At 38.0% G+C, this 21,438-nt stretch overlaps 1 protein-coding gene across 1 annotated transcript in view; it reads right to left on the bottom strand.

The window, feature by feature from the left end:
* The window catches only part of PDE11A (phosphodiesterase 11A), a 134,655-nt gene that overhangs the window by 99,504 nt on the left and 13,713 nt on the right, over positions 1 to 21,438 (bottom strand). Inside the window, exon 2 of the mRNA XM_075756561.1 lies at positions 18,675 to 18,833. Coding sequence (XP_075612676.1) covers positions 18,675 to 18,833 — 159 coding nt within the window. The remainder of the gene's footprint in view (positions 1 to 18,674; positions 18,834 to 21,438) is intronic.

Here is a 21,438-nt window from a genome sequence, read left to right as displayed (position 1 = left end):
CAAATAATTTTGAAAATTTAAGACAACCCCTCGTTCATCCTCCTCCTGGCTGAGCTCTGCTTATGGTGCTTCTGGCAGGTACAACAGATTCTCAGCTAAGGACTGCAGAAATCTGTGCTTGGTATGCTCTCAAGTCAGTAGAGGTTACAAGTAAACAGGCCATTCATAATCAAGGCTTACAACCACCTTGTTCCCCACAAGTCTGGTGTGTTGTATAACTCTCAGTTGCATGATACATAATTTTAATATTAGTTATTTGTTATGGCTTTATTAACAACCTGATAGAGCTATACCTATTCCCTTCACTAATTCAAAAATTGCAAAAAATCTATTTCAAAAAAAACCCCCACACAGTAAGGGAAAACAAATGACAGTGGAAGATAATAGTGAAAGCTTCTTTATAGCAGCCTTCTAGTACCTAAGGGGGCCTACAAGAAAGCTGGAGAGGGACTGTTTACAAGTACAAATAGTGATAGGACAAAGGGTAATGGCTTTAAACTAAAAGAGGCTAAATATAGATTAGATATGAAGAAAAAATTCTTTACTGTGAGGGTGGTGAGGCACTAGAACAGGTTACCCAAAGAAGCTGTGGATGTCCCATATCTGGAAGTGTTCAAGGCCAGGTTGGATGGAGCTTTGGGCAACGTGGTCTAGTGGAGGGTGTCCCTGCCCATAGCAGGAGGGTTGGAACTAGATGATCTTTTAGGTCCCTTCCAAGCCAAACCATTCTATGATTCTTGTAATAATGTATATATATATTTAACATTGGATTCCTGTTATTATCAGTAGGGTTTCTATTGCTATGCCTGTGCAGCACTGAGTAATGTTTTGTTACTACACTTCAATAATACTGCTAATAGGGCATAATTCATCAGTAATACCTTTTTTTTTTTTTACATTCACAAAATACAGTTGTATTTTTCCAGAGTCAAGGAAAATTTCCTGCCCAAAAGAACCCACACGCCTCCACAGAAGGAACAAAAAACTTTCTGAACTTGAATCTATGTCTGTGCTCTGGGATACAAAGTGCCTATGATGAATAATATAGTATATCAAAAAGTACAAGAAAGGAAGGTATATTGAAGTACACTGATCCAAAAAATATGAACTAGGAACAAAACAGAATTTATGGAACTGTTCCAGAAAAAAGCAAAGTATTCCAAAGAGCTGGCTTTCAGATTACTTCCTGAAAACACTAACCATGTTAATACAGCAAAATCAATACAGTTGTGTGTTGGGATTTTTTCTGTTTGTTTTGGTGGGGTTTTCTGTTTGTTTGTTTTTCTAATTATTAAACAATAATGCATAAAGAAAACATTTAGTATTTTTTGATAGAAAGGAATCTTGAACACTGTATCAGGACCCTTCTACTGTATTGTAATAACTGACAGACAACTGCATTAACGCAAATGTGGCAGAGGTATCTACTTACCATTCTGTCCCTGGAAAGACTAGAACCAACTTTTGGCCTAATGCTAGCATCCTGTGATTACCTGAGTTGGCCCGATCTGCAACCCTAGTCTAGTTCTTAGAGGTGAAGAGTTTGCCACTTCTACATTTTCTCAACTATAACTACGACTATGTGATTTTTCTTCTTCCCTTAATGCTCCTTTTTGTGGCCTACTTTCAGCTGAAAAATTTATAAAACACAAAAATTACATTCCCTCAAAGTGTCCAAAAGGCCTGTGGAAGCCTACTAAAAGGTCATCAGACATGTATTTACAACATCCCATCTGTCATTTTTGTAATACTTCTTACGACCTCTTTGGAGAAGCTGCCTCCTGCTCACTGACTGTATAGCACCTACTGTACTGGGGTCTTGGGCCCATGAGCGGGGCATCTAGGTTAAATAAAGAAAATGCATGAACACATGAAATAAAGACACATTTTCAAAAAAGATAAACCTACGATGTACCTAAAAAAGCCAAGGATTCATCATCTCCATAACACTCATATTAAAAATTTTCTCATAAGATTTACTACTCCTGTTACTCTTTTGAGAGAATGTAAATAATGACCTAAGTCATTCAATGTATTACATACAGTTTCCTAAAGAGAAATCACAACATATAATAGAACTTAGTTTAGGATTGTTCAAGAGCAGCACGTATAAATGATGATACAAAACAGACAGTATCTTTACTTACGGGTTTGGCTTGGAACTTACACACAGTGAACACCCAAGAAGGAGCTGCGTTGCCCAGAAATAAGCCTTGCCACTCCATGCCCAACTCCAATCTGTGTGCTGCCATGGTTAAACCATCACCAAGGATTGAACCCCAGATTCCATGTTTTTAGTTGACTGGTGAATTTTATCTACTATATGTTTTACCTGGAGTACTTTCTGGCATTCAGGAGCTGGCTAAGAATCCCACATGGGCATAGTGATTACACCTAAGCACAGAGCTAACTTCAGGATTTCCTTGCAGCAGTCCTCTGCAGGAAAAGAGATGGTGGCTAAAAACAATAGTTCAGAGAGCTAAGAAACAACACAGGATAAACTGGGGACTCTACCCAAGAAATAAATAGCATGATTTCCATTTCTACCTGAAAAACAAGTGCAGTACCAGTAGTATTTGCTAAATAGTTTAAACAAAAAAAGACTTAGGGGTCTTAAAACCACATTAGCTTCCATATTGGAACGATTAGCTTTTATTTTGCTCTTTTAAGCAGATATTATATCCCAAAGCACTTGGACAACCCAGTTAGATAGACCAATCTATCTCTCTGGTTTATGGATTGCCTCTTTTTGACTCCCTCCCTCTGATATACTTTCCCCCCACATCCCCAATTTAACCTAAGGCAGGAGGTTTTCTCATCTTTACAACACCAAAAAATACAAGTTCAGGGCTCTAGAAAAGGCATTAAAGAAAAAATGCAAAATTCAAAAGAGTTTCTGCCTGAGGAAAAAAAAATCAGCATGGACACATTCACCTTAAACATCTAAAATGTGATAAAACTATAAATAATCAAAAAGTTATTTTGGAAAATGTTCAGCTACTTTTAGCATCTAACAAAAGAAAAGGTTGTTCAATTTTTAATAATTGATGACACTGCCAGACTGAAGCAGCAATATATGCAGACACACTGGATAACTTTGTGGATGAACAGGGAGGTACCTATTGAGTGCAAGGCATTTCTTGGATAATGTAACCATAAGACTATTTTTGAGTGAAGATGCCTGAAGTACACTTAAAGTCTTGCCTTAACTTTGAGTCCATTTTTGGATGTGATCATCTCCTCATCTTCAGAACAATATTGAAAAGTTGGAGGCAAGTAAGTTCTGTAGGCTACACAAAGTTGCAGGAGAAGAAATAGCAAAATATTGCTTATAAAGCAAACATGACCCATGGAATGCTCTGAAAGCGGTTGTGAACATGACTTCAATTCTGGCAGTTACTAATGTTTGAGTACTTCAGTCTACATTAGGTGAAGTCTCAGTTATTGACACATGATAAGGATATCGGTATCAAAGTCAACCTGTATGGTAAGTCAGTTGCAGACAAACTATGGAGAAAAAAATTCTTCATTTGTCTTCCCATGTACACACATGGTTTTAGAGAACTAACAGTATGGAAGGCAGAAAGAAGAGACCTCTGCAGGTGTTGTCAGAATCAGATATGCAAGTAAAGTTAGGTTTCTTAAGATTTTCATGTAATACAAAAGGCGATGAGAAACTTCAAAAACACTGGTGCCGTAATGTCTTGCATCCACTTGATGGCAGTGTGAACAGGCTACTTCTACTTACACAATGTGACTGTGAGCACTGTACGGTTTCAATTCTCACCTAGAAATGTAAACTGCTGGTTTGACACGGAGAGCTGCAACCATTTGTAGCGTTCTTAGCCTAAGATTGGGCTGCACTAATGCGGAGTAAATGTCTATCAGAAAACATGGAAGAAGCATGAAGATGGCTAACTAGATTTATATTTGATTAACGCTTACAAAACATGCTGCCATCTTTCAGTGCTAAAGAAGTACTAAAAATACCAGAAACACTAAGCTAAAGGAGAGTCACGACTTATCTTTGGGAGGCACTACTCTAGTTATACATGCTAGTTTAACTTGATATTATCATCACAACCAAGCAGGAATGCAAGCCACTAGAGGAGGTGAGACCCTTTTCTGGTGGCATATGAGTGCTAGACTCAAACACAGGAGTGCAGGACATTTTTCTCCATCACTTGTTGCTGTGCCCACAGCTTTTCACTCACCCAGCCCTGTCCTTTCGTGCCTCCACTTCTCCTCTGCCTACTGCAAAAACCTGTCTTAAAGAGACAACAGCTTCTGCATTCCTGCATGTGCTTCTGAATGCTATTTTACAGTTAGCCCATTCTTGGGCTTTTTGTGTGACAGTAACTGCAGATGAAAGTGATAAGGTATCAGTATGCAGCTCTGGTTAATGCAACAGTAGCAATCACAAGACCACAATTTTTTATTATTTTAGTATTATTTTTTATTATTTCTATATTATTTAATTATTAATGTTTATATTATATATATTTATTTTTTCAATTTATTTTATCAATCATTATTATTTATTTTGAGCATTAATTCAGTACTCCCAATGCCAGACTAGGAGCAATATGATAACCATACCACCATTAGACAAGGCAGCGGATATTCCCAGCAGCAGCAGCTACTGCCAGTCTCTTCTCTAGGAGAAGCAGAACAGGATTGACTCAAAAAATTAAAACATTGAGAGAAAAGTAAATACAAAATAATTCCATTAAAAAAAGAAAACCAACACAGTTCTGCTGTTATAACTCTGCCATTGTAGAAGATTCATCCAGATACACAATGTTCTGGTTATTATTTGTGATACTGACTTTCATAGCTTTCATAATTATATTCACATAAAAATCACACTGCCTGATTAACTTAACGTCAGAATTACAGCAACTATCCCAGAAAAACAGGTTGTTTAAAACAGTATCTCATGGATATTTTTAACAGTTAGATATTTCCAGCTTCAAGCATCTAACATCTAAATTAATCTTTTTATAAGCAAAAATAGATCTTAGCATCTGACTTGACATATCTATTCTCATAAAATCCACAAAAGCTGTTTTGCTTCTGCTGTCAGAAGGCCATGCAAATTAGAATGAATTAAATTAGAATCAATTCAAATTATTCATCTCTAGTTCAGTTTTCATTAAAAGAAAAAGTCTAAGTACCTGATGAAACAGTAATTGAAGTACTTTGTTTTAATGTTCAGGACACACTAGTTTAGTATTACATCAGTGAGGAAGATGATCACTGAGTAGTTAGTGGAAGAATTAACTTTATTAACATATATTAAATTCTCCTGATGCACAGAACCCAGAGACTTATAAAATAAGTTTCTCGCCATTCTTTTCCACTATTTCTACTCTGAAAATAGAAGGTAATTTTTAGAGAATATGTGAAAAGCTGTAATAGGTTGATAGGGGGGGAAAAAAAAAAAGGGAAAACCCACCTGTCTATTCTTCCAAATGTAAACATCAATACAGCAACTTCAAACCTCACAAGACTTGTAGCTGAGAACATGAAACGCTCAGGCTCATTCCTACAGGCTCTTATAGTGGCTTACACCTTTTCACATCTCACTGGAATGGGCTCTGCTTCCCGTGTACGGTGATTTCCTAAAACTTCAATTAGATGCAGTATTTTGCCGCTCTAATTCGTGAGACGCTTCTTGCCAACACTTCTGCAAGCAGACTTCAGCTTTTACAAGTCATCCACATCCCTACTACTCTGTCAAATTTTGCCAACTTCTTGAAGTTCAAAATTATTTTATATTTTTTAAGAGACTAGAAATCAGAGTTTATCCTTGTGACAGTGGTATTATTGAGGCCACATTTCAGCTGCTGTGCACGTCCAGTAGGGTAGCAACAATCTTCGCCATCACCGAGAACTGAAACTTCTGGACATACAGGATTAAAAGCTCATGACTTTACACCTTGAGTTCAAGGAGAAGCCCTGAAACCCTAGGCTAGAGCAGATTATAAACCTTTGCGATTCAAGTACAAAAGTGAGTATGTAGCCCCCACTAACCACATTAAACATGTTTTCCCCGTGTGTGACAGAAAAGGAAAATTCAGGTTGTGTTTATGGTAACATGTCTTGGCAAGCTTCCTCCTTTCAAAGCCTCCTCTCCTTAATAGGAAGAAGTACCACATAGTTACTCTGCTCTATAGGACAAGCCTGCAGAGCTGCTTCAGCTCAGACCACAACACATGGCGTCGCTGTCCAGTAAGACATCCTGCTGAAACCTCATCACACAGCAGCTAGGACATCCTCAGCTCTTGCATCTCCAAGAGTTCGTCACTGCTCAGCGCTTGTCTCCCCACGCTTGGGACCCCACAACTCATCCCTACACACTGGGGCCTGTCCAGTACAGCTTCAGGGCATTTCCACTCACTCAGTTTAAAAGCATGTCACAAGACTGAAGAGTTACTATCACGCTAGAGAACTATTATCATTGAATTTGCCTTGTAACCATGACACCAGCATCACAAAATTCTAGTCTGGTTTTATACACCAAAAGCTTTTTTTTTTTTTTTAAACAGGAAAGAAGAAAACAAGATTTGTTTTTATCCATTCTACCACATAGATAACAAATTGCCAACAAATTAATGCTAAGGTTAAATTCATGTCAAGTTCAGTCCAAAGACTGTAGCCTTGATAGCTACCAGTATAAATATTTTTTTTCCACTAAAAACGTATGCAGATAAATATTCTAAGTAAAAGGGTTCCCCACAGACTGAATTGACAGTTAAGGTCCTTACTCACAGCTTTCACAAAGCACTGTTAAATGAAGTGTTCTTCCTGGTGCCCCTGCCTGTATCACTGTGCTGTTCATAGGAAATATTTTTCTAAACACAGTTTTCTTACCCTGTTAAGAGTCACCTGAAGTGTACTGCATAATTTCCTTGCTGAAATCTGACCACCATTCATGATTATGAAAAATGCTGCTCAATTATTTCTGACAGCTCCAACAACATTTCAACTGAAAAAGTTATTGTAATATTGATTGTTTTAACTCTAATTTAGTGTTTGCCAGCTAGGTGAGAGGTGCAAAATCATTATCATTAGTTGGTTAAACTACTTTAGCTTTCATAATTCTAGTCAGCTTTACTCTGATCATGTAATCTTGCTGCACAGTAATTGTTAATCTTGTTGGCTAACTTTCACTGGTAACCTGATATGTTTTTTATGCCTTGTCATAAGGGTTTTTTTTACTAAAAACATGACGCTTCCCAACATCCACGATGATTCAGGGAGCTCTGGAATCTTTCATAAAGAACAGTGAAATTTACAATTAGTAGACTAGCTAAGTTAGATGATGAACTTTTTTTTTTTTTTTTTAATATTCTCATAACACAGTGCATCAAGATGCCAACAAGCAATGAAGATTTGTCCTGGCTTTCAAAACCAGTTCTGGGCATACCTGACAGTTGGTTTTACACCACCAAGAAAAGTGCCATTCCTGGCTTTCTTCAGGCTAAAGTGTACAGAAAAATGGTTCAAGTGACTTCTACTTCTCCAGACATAAAGTACTGACTATCACAGCAGACCAGAGGCACTGCCGAGGGCTCTGGGGAGTATGCACCCCTTCTGCCAAAGCAAACAGTTGACTGCAGGGAGGACTATTGCTCCAGGTGGGAACTTCACAGCTTGTAAAGGCTAAAGATTTTTAGGGTAAAACAATTGGTGTTAAAATGAATAGGGAATGACTCTTCACTGTGTTCACTAAAAGCAAAACAAGGAGGAATAACATGAAATTAACAGAATTCGGGTGGTATTTCTTCACACACTGTGCAGGAGGTTGTGAAAGCTAGAAGCTTGTCTTGCTTCAAAAAATGCCTGAATAAATTCATAAGTAGAAAATCCCTGGGGTGGTATTAAGTACAAAGATACCATGTCTGGCCCTGAGCTGCAAATCACAGGAAACTGGTGGAGCACGTGAGAGAAATACCATCCCATGCTTGCCTCATCCCAGGCATTTGCTTTCAGCAGCGGAGAGAAAGTCACTGGGTTAGACAGACCTTTCATCTGAGGTGGCCAATCTCTTCTTATGTTACTATGAAAAAAGAGGACAAGACTTTTATTCATTTGTGGCCACAGAATTAAACAGCAATTTTCCCAGATAATGCATTCCTATACACTCCTAGCAGGCATTAAGCTACATTGATGCTTACATGCTCCAACTGCTGGGGTACAGATATGACTCTCTCAGGCAGGCAATTGCAAAGACAGCATGGAGGAGGACCTAATTCCTCCTAATGTACAATCAAGAGTTCACCAATTATACACCAGTTACACTTCTGCAAACCAATCAAGGACAGCAGGTTGGCACAGTTTTCATGGAGATGAGAAATACTGTGTGTAGAGTTAGGACTATTAAATAAACAGCTGAAATTTTTTTGTGAAATTGCTTTGGTGTTTTCTAACCAGATCTGTCCAAATTACAGTTGCTCCATGCAAAGAAAGCATTTAAAAAGGCTTCAACAGCTCAGGCTGAGATTTCCAACAAGAGGAAAAATAATTTCCTCATTATACAGTAAGAATACGTAAAATAGAAAATCTGATAGTACATATGGAACCACCTAATGCCATTTTTACAATTATGTTTCAGAAGAGAGACCACTGTAAAGTGATTTGCCCAAGGGCATATCATAAGTCAGTGCTAGAATAACAGAATACTGTTCTAATTACAGTGTCTTATGAAGCCTATAACAACATGTTGAAGGTCAGAGGTTGATTTAATTTTTAGCAAAATTATTTGCTAAGCAGTTTTCAATATCTCATCATGTAACCTATAGCTACAGACAGGCTCAGCATCACTATTCCAGGGGGAAATACTTTTGATGGCAGGAACTGCTGTATGAACATTTCATTCTGCTTCAGGAAAGATAAGCAATTCGCAGGAGATGGAAAATGCTATTTTCTAAAAGCGTATCAAGCCTTGAAGTTATTATGAAGAACAGCTATATAGAACTGAACAGACTGACAGAAGTTCAGAAAACACTTCACTAGGGACAAAGTTCTCCCATCCAGCCCACGGGGCACATCTCCAGTAATTGTCAGAAATGAAGGCTTCACCAGCTGCCGACCATAGCAGTTTCCTTTTCAATGCTTTTGTAACAAGGCCCCAGCGCAGGTTTGACTTGAAGCAAACAAGCTTTTTCTAATGAGCCATTTGATCAAAATAATTTAGTTGGTTTAAGGGCGTTTCGCCAAGAAAAGGAAGACAGCTGAAGGTAAAAACTTTATTCCTTAGGTAACGTAATAACATGGTTTTCTCCAGGAAAAAAAAACCAAAGCTTTTCTAGTCAATTCCTTATATAGACAGTAACTAAGAGTTATACTGTAACACAAATACACATCATAGCCCTCAGACAATTTTGTGATAGGCTTTCTGCTGACAGCTGAACCAAACAATTCTAATCCTCCTGAGCCCTTATATTATTGTTTTGGTATTCAAAGCAGTTAAATAAAAAAAATCTATTAATATAGTATTAATAAAAAAGATTAAAGTAATATTAACTTCAGTTTCTAGTTACTGAAATGTCTGAAAGTGACCATCAGAAGTGCAGATTTTTTGGCTTCTGGGCTTTCTGTGGAAGACTTTACACTATTCTGCATCTCATTGAAGAGGTTAGTATGGCTGCACAAAGGAGTCCCATGATCACCATGTTTTGTTGCATTACCAGTCTTCCTGTGAAGTCTGTTCATGTGTTTGACCAGTGGAGACCTGGACTCCTTTCTCCAGGCCTGCTGCAAGCCCTTGTGAATACCAATGAAAGGGAAAAACAAAGCACAAGCTCCAGGGCTATTTTTATGCTTCAGAATTTGCAGGAAGACCCAAACGTCTCTTACTAAAACTTAGACTGAAGGTACTACTGAATGCTTCATAATTAATGTCTCTAATGGATCACTTATCCTTATAATTCCTCTGGAGTTTTGTGAAACAGAGACATAATTAATAAAAATCATTGCAGGTATATTTTTTGATACCATTACTGAATACATGGAGCAGATCCTCCTGGAAACTATGTTAAGGCACATGGAAAATAAGGAGGCTATTGGCGACAGCCAACACAGCTTCACTCAGGGCAAACTGTGCCTGAAGACTTTGGTGGCCTTCTATGATGGGGTTACAGCACTGGTTGATAAGGGAATAGCAACTAATGTCATCTACCTGGACTCACGCAGACCATTTGACACTGTCCTGCATGACATCCTTGTCTCTAAATTGGGGTGTCATGAATTTTACATATGTACCACTTGATGGATAAGGAATTGGCTGGATAGTCATGCTCAAAGAGCTGTAGTCAACAGCTCAATGTCTAAATGGAGACCAGTGTCAAGTTGTGTTCCTCAGGGATCAGCACTGGGACCAGTGCCATTTAACATCTTTGTCAGCAAGATGGACAGCAGGACTGAGCACACCCTCAGCAAGTTTGCCGACGACACCAAGCATACTGGAGGGAAGGGATGCCATCCAGAGGGACCTCAACAGGCTTAAGAGGTGGGCCTGTATGAACCTCATGAAGTTCAGCAAGGCCACGTGCAAGGTCCTGCACATGGGCCAGGGCAATCCCAAACACAGCTACAGGCTGGGTGGAGAATGGACTGAGAGCAGCCCTGAGCAGGACTTGGGAGTGTTGATTGATGAGAAGCTCAACATGACCCAGCAATGTGTGCTTGCAGCCCAGAAAGCCAAACATATCATGGGCTGCATCAAAAGAAGTGGAACCAGCAGGTTGAGGGAGGTAGTTTTGCCCCTCTACTCTGCTCTCATGAGAGCCCACCTAGAGTACTGTGTCCAGCTCTGGGGTCCCCCGTACAATACAGATATGGAGCTGTTGGAGCAAGTCCAAAGGAGGACCACAAAGCTGGTCAGAGGGCTGGAGCACCTCTCCTATGAAGACAGGCTGAGAGAGTTGGGGTTATTCAGCCTGGAGAAGAGAAGGCTCCAGGGAGACCTTAGTGCAGCCTTCCAGTACATAAAAGGGGCCTACAGGAAAGCTGGAGAGGGACTGTTTACAAGTACAAATAGTGATAGGACAAAGGGTAATGGCTTTAAACTGAAAAAAGGGTAGATTTAGATTAGATATTAGGAAGAAATTCTTCTCTATGGGGGTGATGAGGTACTGGAACAGGTTACCCAGAGAAGCTGTGGATGCCCCCTCCCTGGAAGTGTTCAAGGCCAGGCTGGATGGGGCTTTGGGCAACGTGGTCTAGTGGAGGGTCTCCCTGCCCGCAGCAGGGGGGTTGGAACTAGATGATCTTTAAGGTCCCTTCCAAGCCAAACCATTCTATGATTCTATGAACTATACATGACTGAAAGCAGTAATGTGTTCTCAAATACTGTGTTAGATACGAATACTTAATGCCATCACACCCAAAGAAGAGGGTTCTAATTTCCTAGGAAATTAATCAGGCTGCTTCCACAAATTGCCAAACACAACAATAAAAAAACCTTCCTAACAGGCTGTAAAGCACTGCATTACCATCAGTCTGCTGAAGGCTTAGAGCTCTGTGTGTCTATTTTAGACAACAAAAACATCTGAAGTCCTTACACAGTTGCAGAGGCCACCTTATAATAACCACTACAATGCTATCTTGGTGATTCTCCAAGAGACACAAATATTATCTAATGTATTTACTGGATAGATTTAACATAACCTGTGCATAGCTTTAGGTACATGAGAACAGCAGCTCCCAAACTGTGATTAGATTCAACACAGATTTTGAAGAGCTGAATAGAGATGAGTCCCAGCACAGGAAGAAACACATACAGGGTTCTTCTGTGTGTCAGCCAGATTGTTCTGACCACAAGCATCCAACAAATATTATGAAATTTTTATTCTGTCTCACAGCTCTTTGTATGGCTCAGTTTCCAGGACTGATTACCATTTCTAAATCTGATTACCTCTTTCAAGCTCAGAGGCAACTTCAGACTCTAGGCAGCTGACAAACTATCTCCTAGAAAAAAATTAACTTAACTTGAAGGAGACTGACCTTTGTTGTGTTGGGGGGGTGGGGTGTTGGCATAACAACCTCTGCAGTTTTCTGACTTTTCAATGAATGGTCACTAAAAAGAAATTAAGCAGTCTCAATTCACTACACATAAAGATGACATCTCTGAGATGTTTGATCCACAGCACAGCCTACCACAGACTGTGTTCAGACTATTGGAATCCATTTGCATCCAGTGGAAGGATACAGAATCCAAAACTGATCCTTAACCAATTTCTTTACAGTGTCCTGACCCGGATGAATTTAAGCTTCATAAAATAGACTCAGGGGTCTACATTCAATGAAATGCTGCTATGCTAGCAATGGACAGAGGTTTGATGTTTAAAAGCCCATGAGGTCAGAAGATATTCTTCCATTTAGTTTATTGAACTTTGAGTCAAATACTACAAACATTAGCCAAATGACAACCTAGGTTTACAGACAAGAGCTCTTATTTTTTCAAGTCTCTCTGTATCAATTATTTAAGAAGACAGAAGCACAGGAAATATGGGAAGAGCCAACAGGTTCAGATTCCTGCTGACAATTACAGGAAGAATCCAGATACCTTCCCCACTCTCACCATTGTGCAAGACAAGAATAAAACCCCAGTTCCCACAAAAACCCATGAAAACCTTCACTGAACTGTTCTATAGAGAAACCTTTCCTGATGCCAAATCTGACAATGTGTTTGTTTTATGAGGGCACCCAGAGGTCTTGGATATCGAGGCTTTAGTGTAATACATACAATAAACACATAGCAATAAAGTAGCTCTGAGCATAGGAAAACACACATTTGTATTTGTAAAAACAGATAGTTCACTAAAATATCACCGTAAGACACATCTTAAGATATGTTTTCCATACATCCGGGATAAAGACACCCAATTCAAATATCAACTGCCAGTCTCAAAGCAGACTGATATGTTTGTATAAGATTATAGATGTACTTGAAACTTAAACATATCTGTATTAGAATTCTGTAATTAAAAGAAATCTAGACTTTTAGCTTAACTTGAAGCATGACTGAACATATGCAAGGCCTGAAAAGTCCAGTGAAATATTTGTCACTGCAGTCCTTTGGTGCTGTTGGTTGCAAACCAGTGGTGTGAATCTGCCTGATAAAGTCAATATTCTAGTGACAAATTGTTTTAAAATCCCCCAGCAAGACAATTTGGTTCCTGTGATTTATTTTAATTTAGATTTGTGTAGCAAGTACTTTTCAAGAACTGTGCCTAACAGACCATTAGAGTTTTCCCAGATAGTTGTAGTGCTTCAGCACCTTCATCCTTCAAATGTCTTTGTTATTTTCAGCCTTCTTTCAGTAAATTTGTCTCTTGCATTGAGATGCAAGTGACATACATACAGGCCACATGATGCCTTTGAGAATTACGCCAATTTTAAATAGTAGCTTTTGGAGTCTCACTGCTATGCAGATTTTCAGAGAACCAAGGTAGATGTTAACAGGTCACCACATATTGCAATATATGAAACAAAAAATTCTTTAACTAATTTTTTTGTTATGTTCCTTTCTAGTAGAGCCATCAAAATAATTTTCAGGTGACTTTTTGGTAAATTCCACACATTCACAGAGCTGGGCTCATTTTCACAACAGATATGCTTGCCTGTTCTGGATTACTCTCTTCCCCAGTAGTTTTATTTACAGTTGATTACTTCGCTAAGAAACTGTCCTAACTGACTTTGAAATTGCTACCTGCCAGCATGACTCTAAGCCCATCATGAAAAAGCCTCACAGAAAACAAATTAGCAGGTATAGCAAAATCCCTGGAAATCATTCATCACTATGGTAGACCTGGTATAGAATATATTTAAGCCTTAAGTAATATGGACCAGGAAGAGTACATTAAATTGGGCAATTTAGAATCACAGGGCAGCCATTAAGAGCGTAAGAAATAGAAATGTTGGAGTATGACAACATCATATCTTCAAGCCCCCGCAAACCAAACATACACCAGTTGAATCCTGGAATCTGGATATACATGTACTTCTTAATAAAACTATTCAGAGCACAGACAACCAAGTCTAGCTCATCCTTCCTCCTCCCAGGAGGAATCTCACTGCATGCAAACTACTGCTTTTCAGTAAGTCAAGCAGGATTTAATTCAAGCTTGCTGTCCTGGGTAGTTTCCCCACAGTCAATTCACTTCTTTCGGGCTAGGAGGACATCAGAGCCAGAAAGAACCAGGACACCAGTTTAATTCAGTGGGACTACTGCTGCTGCTTGTTAAGCCCCTCTGATGGGAGGATTAGATTTGTTTTTGGCACTGCATCTCAGAAGACTCTAAAGGACATACAATAATCTAAACTACAGAGTGCCAAGCTCTTGTTAGGCTGAGTTTCTCACCAGTCCTGGAACAAGTATGGACCCACCAGCAAACAGCAACAAATACTTAAATGAATCTTCAGGACAGTACTGGGAATTCATGCAGGGTGCACAGTTCTTTTCAAGGGCTTTTTTTTTTTTTTTAATCTTCCTACCCTATGTCTGTGCAGATGAACTAGTGTCTTCATTTGCAAAATACTTGTAAAAGCGTATCAGCAGCCTATTGTTCCAAAAAGTTACCAATTAGACAACAATGTAACAGTGATGGCTGCTATACAAAAGCAATAAGGTATTCTACTATTGTTTGTATCAAACTGGAAATCTCTGAAATCAGTCTGTTCAACTGAGCCAGTGATATTGGGAAGACAACACACATTGTGACACAGAACATTTTCTTTTGTGCCAGTGGCTGTCAAGTCTAGGTCTGCACTTAATTAATTGGCGGAAACATCCCTTACACCAAAAGAAAAGAAATTTGGCAGTGGGAAACCATCATTACATGTGGAAAATTCACTTGGACTCATTATTAGTGCTATGTTATTATCACGGTCAGAGATGTAAAAGAAAAACCTGAAAATTTGCCACGAAGAGCAAAACTAGAAAAATTTGAAGTGTAATACTCCATTTTACATATTGCAAAATATAAGCTTGGTTACAGCTTGGGAGCATTAAAAACTCCTCAAACCTTAAATATTTTATTTGCTCTTAACTTCCTGAAAATAACTAAGAGTACATAAAAACAATTCTAGCATCTACTTAATTCTAATTGAAAACATAATTCTTTGTTTGCTATCGACTTAAGACAGTAGTGCCCCCAAGTGACATTTCATTATACAATATAGTTTTGTAGCTTTGTAAAAAAACCTGAACCAATTGTTTTAATTGCTTCATACCCTACTAACAGAAGATAGACACTTGCAAACAAGAGTCAGACTTAAATGATACTAACATTTCTTTGAGAGGGCTTGCAGGGAGGAAGAAGATAAGTAATTTACATTTTCATTTTCCAACCATTCTGAAGCTGCTAATTGTTGGAAGTTGTAACACCAACATAAAGCTGAATTTACATCTTTTGTCAGCTACTCATCAAGCTTTTCCGCACAAACCACCTCAATACCCAGGCAGATTCTTTTCTTATTTTGAAAAGAATTTCCTGGTTTTCACTTGCCTCCTATCCTCACAACCACTTTTGCTGGTATTACCATAAAAAAACCCGTTTGCTAAACCTGCAAGACATTCTCCTGGATGTGCATGCTCTCTTGCTTCCCAGAGGTATATCATGCTTTCCAGATTATCAATGAGTGAAGAAACTTAAAAGCACAGATTTGGAAATAACAGCACACAGACTGCCAAGCCTCATTAAATCTAAGATCTATTACAGGGCATTATAATGGTTATGTTCTCATTTATTTTTCCATAAACACTACATGTGAGAACCCATTTAATATATTCTTGAAGAGCTCTAACATATAGGCTTATAATTATAGCAGTGATATAAATAACTAGTAAAAATAATAAACAGATAACAAAGTATGGGCAACTTGCTGACTTTAGATAATATTTAGCAGTCACTGAATGGAAGCAAATGCTACAGCCTCAGTACTGGCATCAAATATTTATGTTAATTGCTTACATAATTCACAATTCACAAACACACAGTTGCCTTGCTAGTTGAATACATGATAATCAAATGCAGTATCCATGATAAAGGCTGCATTTTAAACAAGATTCCCTTTACACAGGCACAGAGTACTAAGAAAAAGTACAGAAAAGCCTAGTCAGAGATGGTGTCATTTTGTTTAATTTGCATTTGGCTACCCATTGTAACATACACTGCCAGATTTGAGTTGCATGCTAGTAAATCAATATTCAGCATTCAAGATTTTCAAGACTTAAAAGCAATTCAAAAGCAAACTAATGGTTATACAAGGTTATAGATAGCTTACAAAGAAACCATTTAAGTAGTACTGGGTCACTTTAAGTGTCTGAAAAATGAGAGTTATTTTTGAAGTTATTTAATTCAAGCTAAATCACTATGCAGCATCAGTTACACAGCTTTTCTTTCTGCAAGTTTTCTAATTATTTTTATGGAAAAAAGTTTTTCTAAGCTTTTCACAGAAGAGAAGTTGTCTTTAATGTGGTGCTAGAATTAGGTGATAAGACAGACTTTCTTCCTTGTTACTCAACACACATTTAGAAGAAAACAGAAACCAAAAGATGATGCCAGATATACATACACACTGCAATAAGTATTGTTCTTGTAATTAATTTTTTAGTTTTATAAAATTACTAATAGCTTTGGTGTGAAGAGTAACCACAGTTGGCATTCACAGAAGTTTTTTAAAAGCTCACTTTATGGTACTATGTATAACTGGAGAGCTGAGCTGTCTGTATTGTTAGTCCGTCAAACCATAAGCTTTCTTATAATTCACCTAATTTATCCTCCACTTATTTTATTTATTGAATGTATTTTAAAGAAGATTTAATCCAAACACGTCTAATCTTCAACTAGGATCCAGCTGGCTAGGTCTTAATGGGAACCTGAACCTTGAAGCTTAACAAGAAGCGAACAAGCAGCTCAAGAGCACATCAGAACAGAATTCCTAAATCTGTTTCGACATTGTAAAGCACCAAAAGCAGATAGTGGTACACAGCAAGCAAGCTAACTCTTCATGTGTAGGTAGGCATTGCTAAGAATAACTGCTTGAAGACCTCCACTTGATAACAAAGTTATGCTATGCTAAATAATCTAATAAAGAAATATTTGCTCATAACTGTTTCTGTTGGAAGACATCTGATAACTAATACAAGGTATAAAAATAATCAGCACTCCTTTTTAGTCTATCTCAACTTTAAAGGCACCCACATTAATATTCCACAACACAATGATTTTCCTACCTGGACTGCAAAAGGTTCCTTCATATACTGAAATTTCAAAGAGGCAATCAATTTTGAATTACTTGCACTGCACAGCAAATCAGAGTACGGTGCTATTAACAGACATTATTCATACAAAGATTCATATTCTTATTCTCACCAAACAATTGTTTCAAACTATGAAACGATTATGCAAATGCTCTAAATGTATTGCTATAAGTATATAACATAAAAATAATAATGTAATAGCAACTTCAAGAAGTACTCAAAAATACAGTAACTATGGTTTCTAAGGAAGACAAATTTGATTTATGTAATATTTCACAATCTTTGTAAACCACTGTTAGTTTAGCTTTATAACCCATTTTGTTCATGTCAAGATATCTTGACTCTAAAAGTCATCTCCATTTATTTAGATGATCCAGTGTGACAGGATTTTCCCCTTCCAACAGGCATGACTTAACATCTCTTTTGGTCATAACACAGACATGTCAACATGTAGGTAATACACCAACCATAGGTCTGCATCAAATATTAACTGCTTTTGAATCCACATAAAGAGCTTTCGGGGCAAAGTCTGCTTCTAGCTACACTTCCACAAAAATAAGATTCAATGCTTTAACACACAAAAGCGTATTTCCCTATCACATGCCTGAAGGGGACTCAATTTCTCTCTCCTGGGCAGAGAGATTTGCTGTTTTCTTCCTCTCTGGCTTGCTGCCCTCTACTATTCTCTTCCCCAGTCATCTTTTGACTTCACACACATTTTTCCTTCCACGCTCAGCTGTATTTATCTGCCTTCAACAGCACCATTTCCTATTTTCCCCACTTTCCATAATTCAAGTTTCCTCCTTATGGCTCCCCTCTATTCTCCTGCCTTCTGAGCTCACTTTACTCGCCAAGTTGTGCTTCACATACACACCCAGTGTCCCGTTCCTGCCCTCTTTGTCTTTTCATGGGCATTTGCAAGTCTCCAGTATTTCAGAATAGCATAAATTTATATGCATAATCTCCTCTAAAATAAGTTTCTTTTGCATATGCTACTTGCATTTACCCCATGGAGTGCACTAAGAGAAGATGGTGATTTTTAAAGTCAGCAAGTTTAGGAGTGTCTCTGATAGAATAAGTTAATGGGAAGAAAACTTACCTGTAAGTTTTTAAAAGATAAAAAAAGTCTTCCTATTAAGATCTACTACATGAAAAGAGTCTACATAAGATTTGGAGACCATTAAGTTCAAGTTTCAGCCACAAGATCTCCCACATTTACTGAACAGATACATGTTTTATGTTGAAAACAAACAAAAACGTACATTTTATGTTAAGCACTTCTAAAAACCATTAATGCAAGAGCTATGCCATTTACTTATTTCAATTAAGTATCTTTAGAAAAGTCCACTGAGTTACAAAAGAAATTTTAAAAAAAATACAAAAGTAAAGGTAATCTTACTTTTTCATCATCATCAGAGAAAGGGGCACCTCCAGGAATCTTATTTATCGCTTGGGCAACACCAATAATCTCTCCATCACTGTTTCTTATGGGCATGCACAAGAGCGATTTTGTCTTGTATCCAGTCAGTTTGTCAATCTCATCATTAAAGCGGCGATCCTTCAAAAGAAAATAAGGAAGCATTAACATGTCTGTCATACATCTAAGCTCTCTTCAGGCAAAGTACTTTATTTTCTCAATGTCTTATATAGTATTTGCAGTAGTGATGTTGTTGCTTCTCTGTTATTACCCCATTTAATAGCTGGTTTTCCTTAGTTAAGATACTAAGAAAAATAGTTTTCTCAGAGGATCAGTACCAGGTTTACCATTACATAACTGTATCCACTGAAGTCCCACATTTACACCTCAATTAGAAGAATGACCTACCTAAAGGATCCCTACCAAAGTAGCTACCAGGAGAACATGGAAAATTAAGACAAATTAAACATATAAAGAAGATAAACATGAGGAGAGAAAAAAGTCATTGAGAGACTGCATAATACACTTTGGGCCTTGTCAAAGCACAAGCTCCTTACACCTACAGCTCAGCACCACGACTGCCTTCTTTGATGGGTCCTCCACAGGACACAGGGTCCTCCACAGCTCCATGACAGCAGCACAGGCCTTGGTACTGGCCACAGATGGTCAGACCCACCTTGCCCATAGCTTTCACAGGTTTCAACCCAGATACGGAAACTATTATTTCATATGCTTTTAGTACCCACTTGCATTTAGTTTTTCTGAACAATGTTAATACATAACCAGCTATAAAGATTTTTATCTATTTTAATTAATGCATATATAAAGTCTCTAAATCATGATTAAGTATGCAGTATAATCCTATTGAACACAAAGCATGCACTTTTAAAAAATACAGAACACATACTGCGAGCATAAGACCCCTCTTACAATGAAATGACAGAAATCAATCTCTCAATAATAAAAATGTTTATAATGTATCATGCTGAAGAGCAAAGAGCATCTTGTCGATTCTTTTTGGCCCCACTTCTGTCTGTTGCACTTTAAATTTAGCGCATCAAATAAGACTTATGAGGGCTAGTATTCCAAAGAAATACAAAAAGCCTCAGCTCTTTCTGGAAAACTAAGTACAGGAACATCCCTATTTTTAAAAAAAAAGCTTCCCCACATGCCAGTATAATCCTCAGCATATAGCTTAGCTGAAGACATGACTCAAAGAGTATATTGTTTGGATTTGCAGTTTGTTTAACCTTCCTCTGCAGGGCAGATGTAGCTAATTACTTCTAGAGAAACATTACTGTATATACAAACAGAAGTGTTGAAAAGATGTATTAAATTTCAAACGACTTTCTATGCTTGCCAGAATAGCAAGAGGGCCTTATAGTACTTTTAATCATTAAACAATCTGAAGTTTTTCTTAAATTCATTAACATTTGTAGTAAGCAAACGGCTGAGAGCAAAAATCAAATCTTAGCAGAAAATACCTTTCAATATAGACTGACACAAACTAAAGGGAACTGAACTAAATATGGGTCATTTGTTTACATGATAGCATGCAGAAATCCATTCTCTGGAACAGTACAACTCAAACTGCAGATCACAAATTGACTCAAAGGAGGCTGCAAAGTTCAGAAGAGGTAGTGCTCACAGCATCTCTGTTCATCTTGGTAGAGAATAGTCTTCAACAGCTCTTCTATCAGCCAAGGAGGGAATTACTGCTATTTACTGGCAGCAGCTCCATTCCTCCAGGGTAAAGTTAGCATTTACGGTGCAGACAATAGTTACAGCCAGTTCCAACTTCCCTAACATGAGGGAACTGATTTGGCTCTACAAAAATAAGCACAAGTTATGTTTTCAAAAGTTTAGACAACATTGACTGTAAAATAACGTCCGTATTTGTCTCAGGTGATGAAAACAATCCATACAGCCCTTAATCTAAGATAAGATGTCATTGTGATGAGGAAGAGATAATTCATTAAATCTTTACTGATGCTAAAAATGGAAACTTTTTTCTGGCAATTAGATTTTTATTTTTATTCACCTGTTGTGAATTGCAGATGCTATAGAAATAGACTGTTTTAGTCATTGTCCTGGTTTCAGCTAGGATAGAGTTTATTTTCTTCCTAGTAGCTGGTATAGTGCTGTGTTTTAGATTTAGGGTGAGAATAATGTTGGTAACACACTGATATTTTGGTTGTTGCTAGGCAATGTTTACACAAAGTCAAGGACTTTTCAGCTTCTCATACTGCCCCACCAGCAAGAAGGCTGGGGGTACACAAGAAGCTGTGAGGGGACACGGCCAGTTGAACCAAACCAGGCAAAGGGGTATTGCATACCATATGGCATCATGGTCCATATATGACTTGGGGGAAGCTGGCCAGGAGTGTGACCGCAGCTCAGGAACTAGCTGGGCATCAGTTAGCAGGTGGTGAGCAATTCTGCCGTGTGTCACTTGTTTTGTATATTTTTATCATTATTATTCTCTTCCTTTTCTGTCCTCTTAAACTGTCTTTACCTCAACCCATGAGTTTCACTTTTTTTCCCTCTCTAATTCTCTCCCCCATCCTACTGGGGGTGGGGGGAACAAGCAAACAGCTGTGTGGTTGTCTTAGCTGCCTGCTGGGTTAAGCCACAGCAGTCACCTAAAGAAACAATTTAGAAATGCTCCACACTCACTCATCATAAAGATTAACATATATATTTGGCTACTTTATTGCTTGTTGCAAGTTTACATACCTTTCAACCA

This window comes from Balearica regulorum, chromosome 6 (assembly GCF_011004875.1).
Source record: "Balearica regulorum gibbericeps isolate bBalReg1 chromosome 6, bBalReg1.pri, whole genome shotgun sequence".
Lineage (NCBI taxonomy): Eukaryota > Metazoa > Chordata > Aves > Gruiformes > Gruidae > Balearica > Balearica regulorum.
Note: the sequence above shows the minus strand (reverse complement) of the source record. Positions and strands in the feature narration are given on the sequence as shown.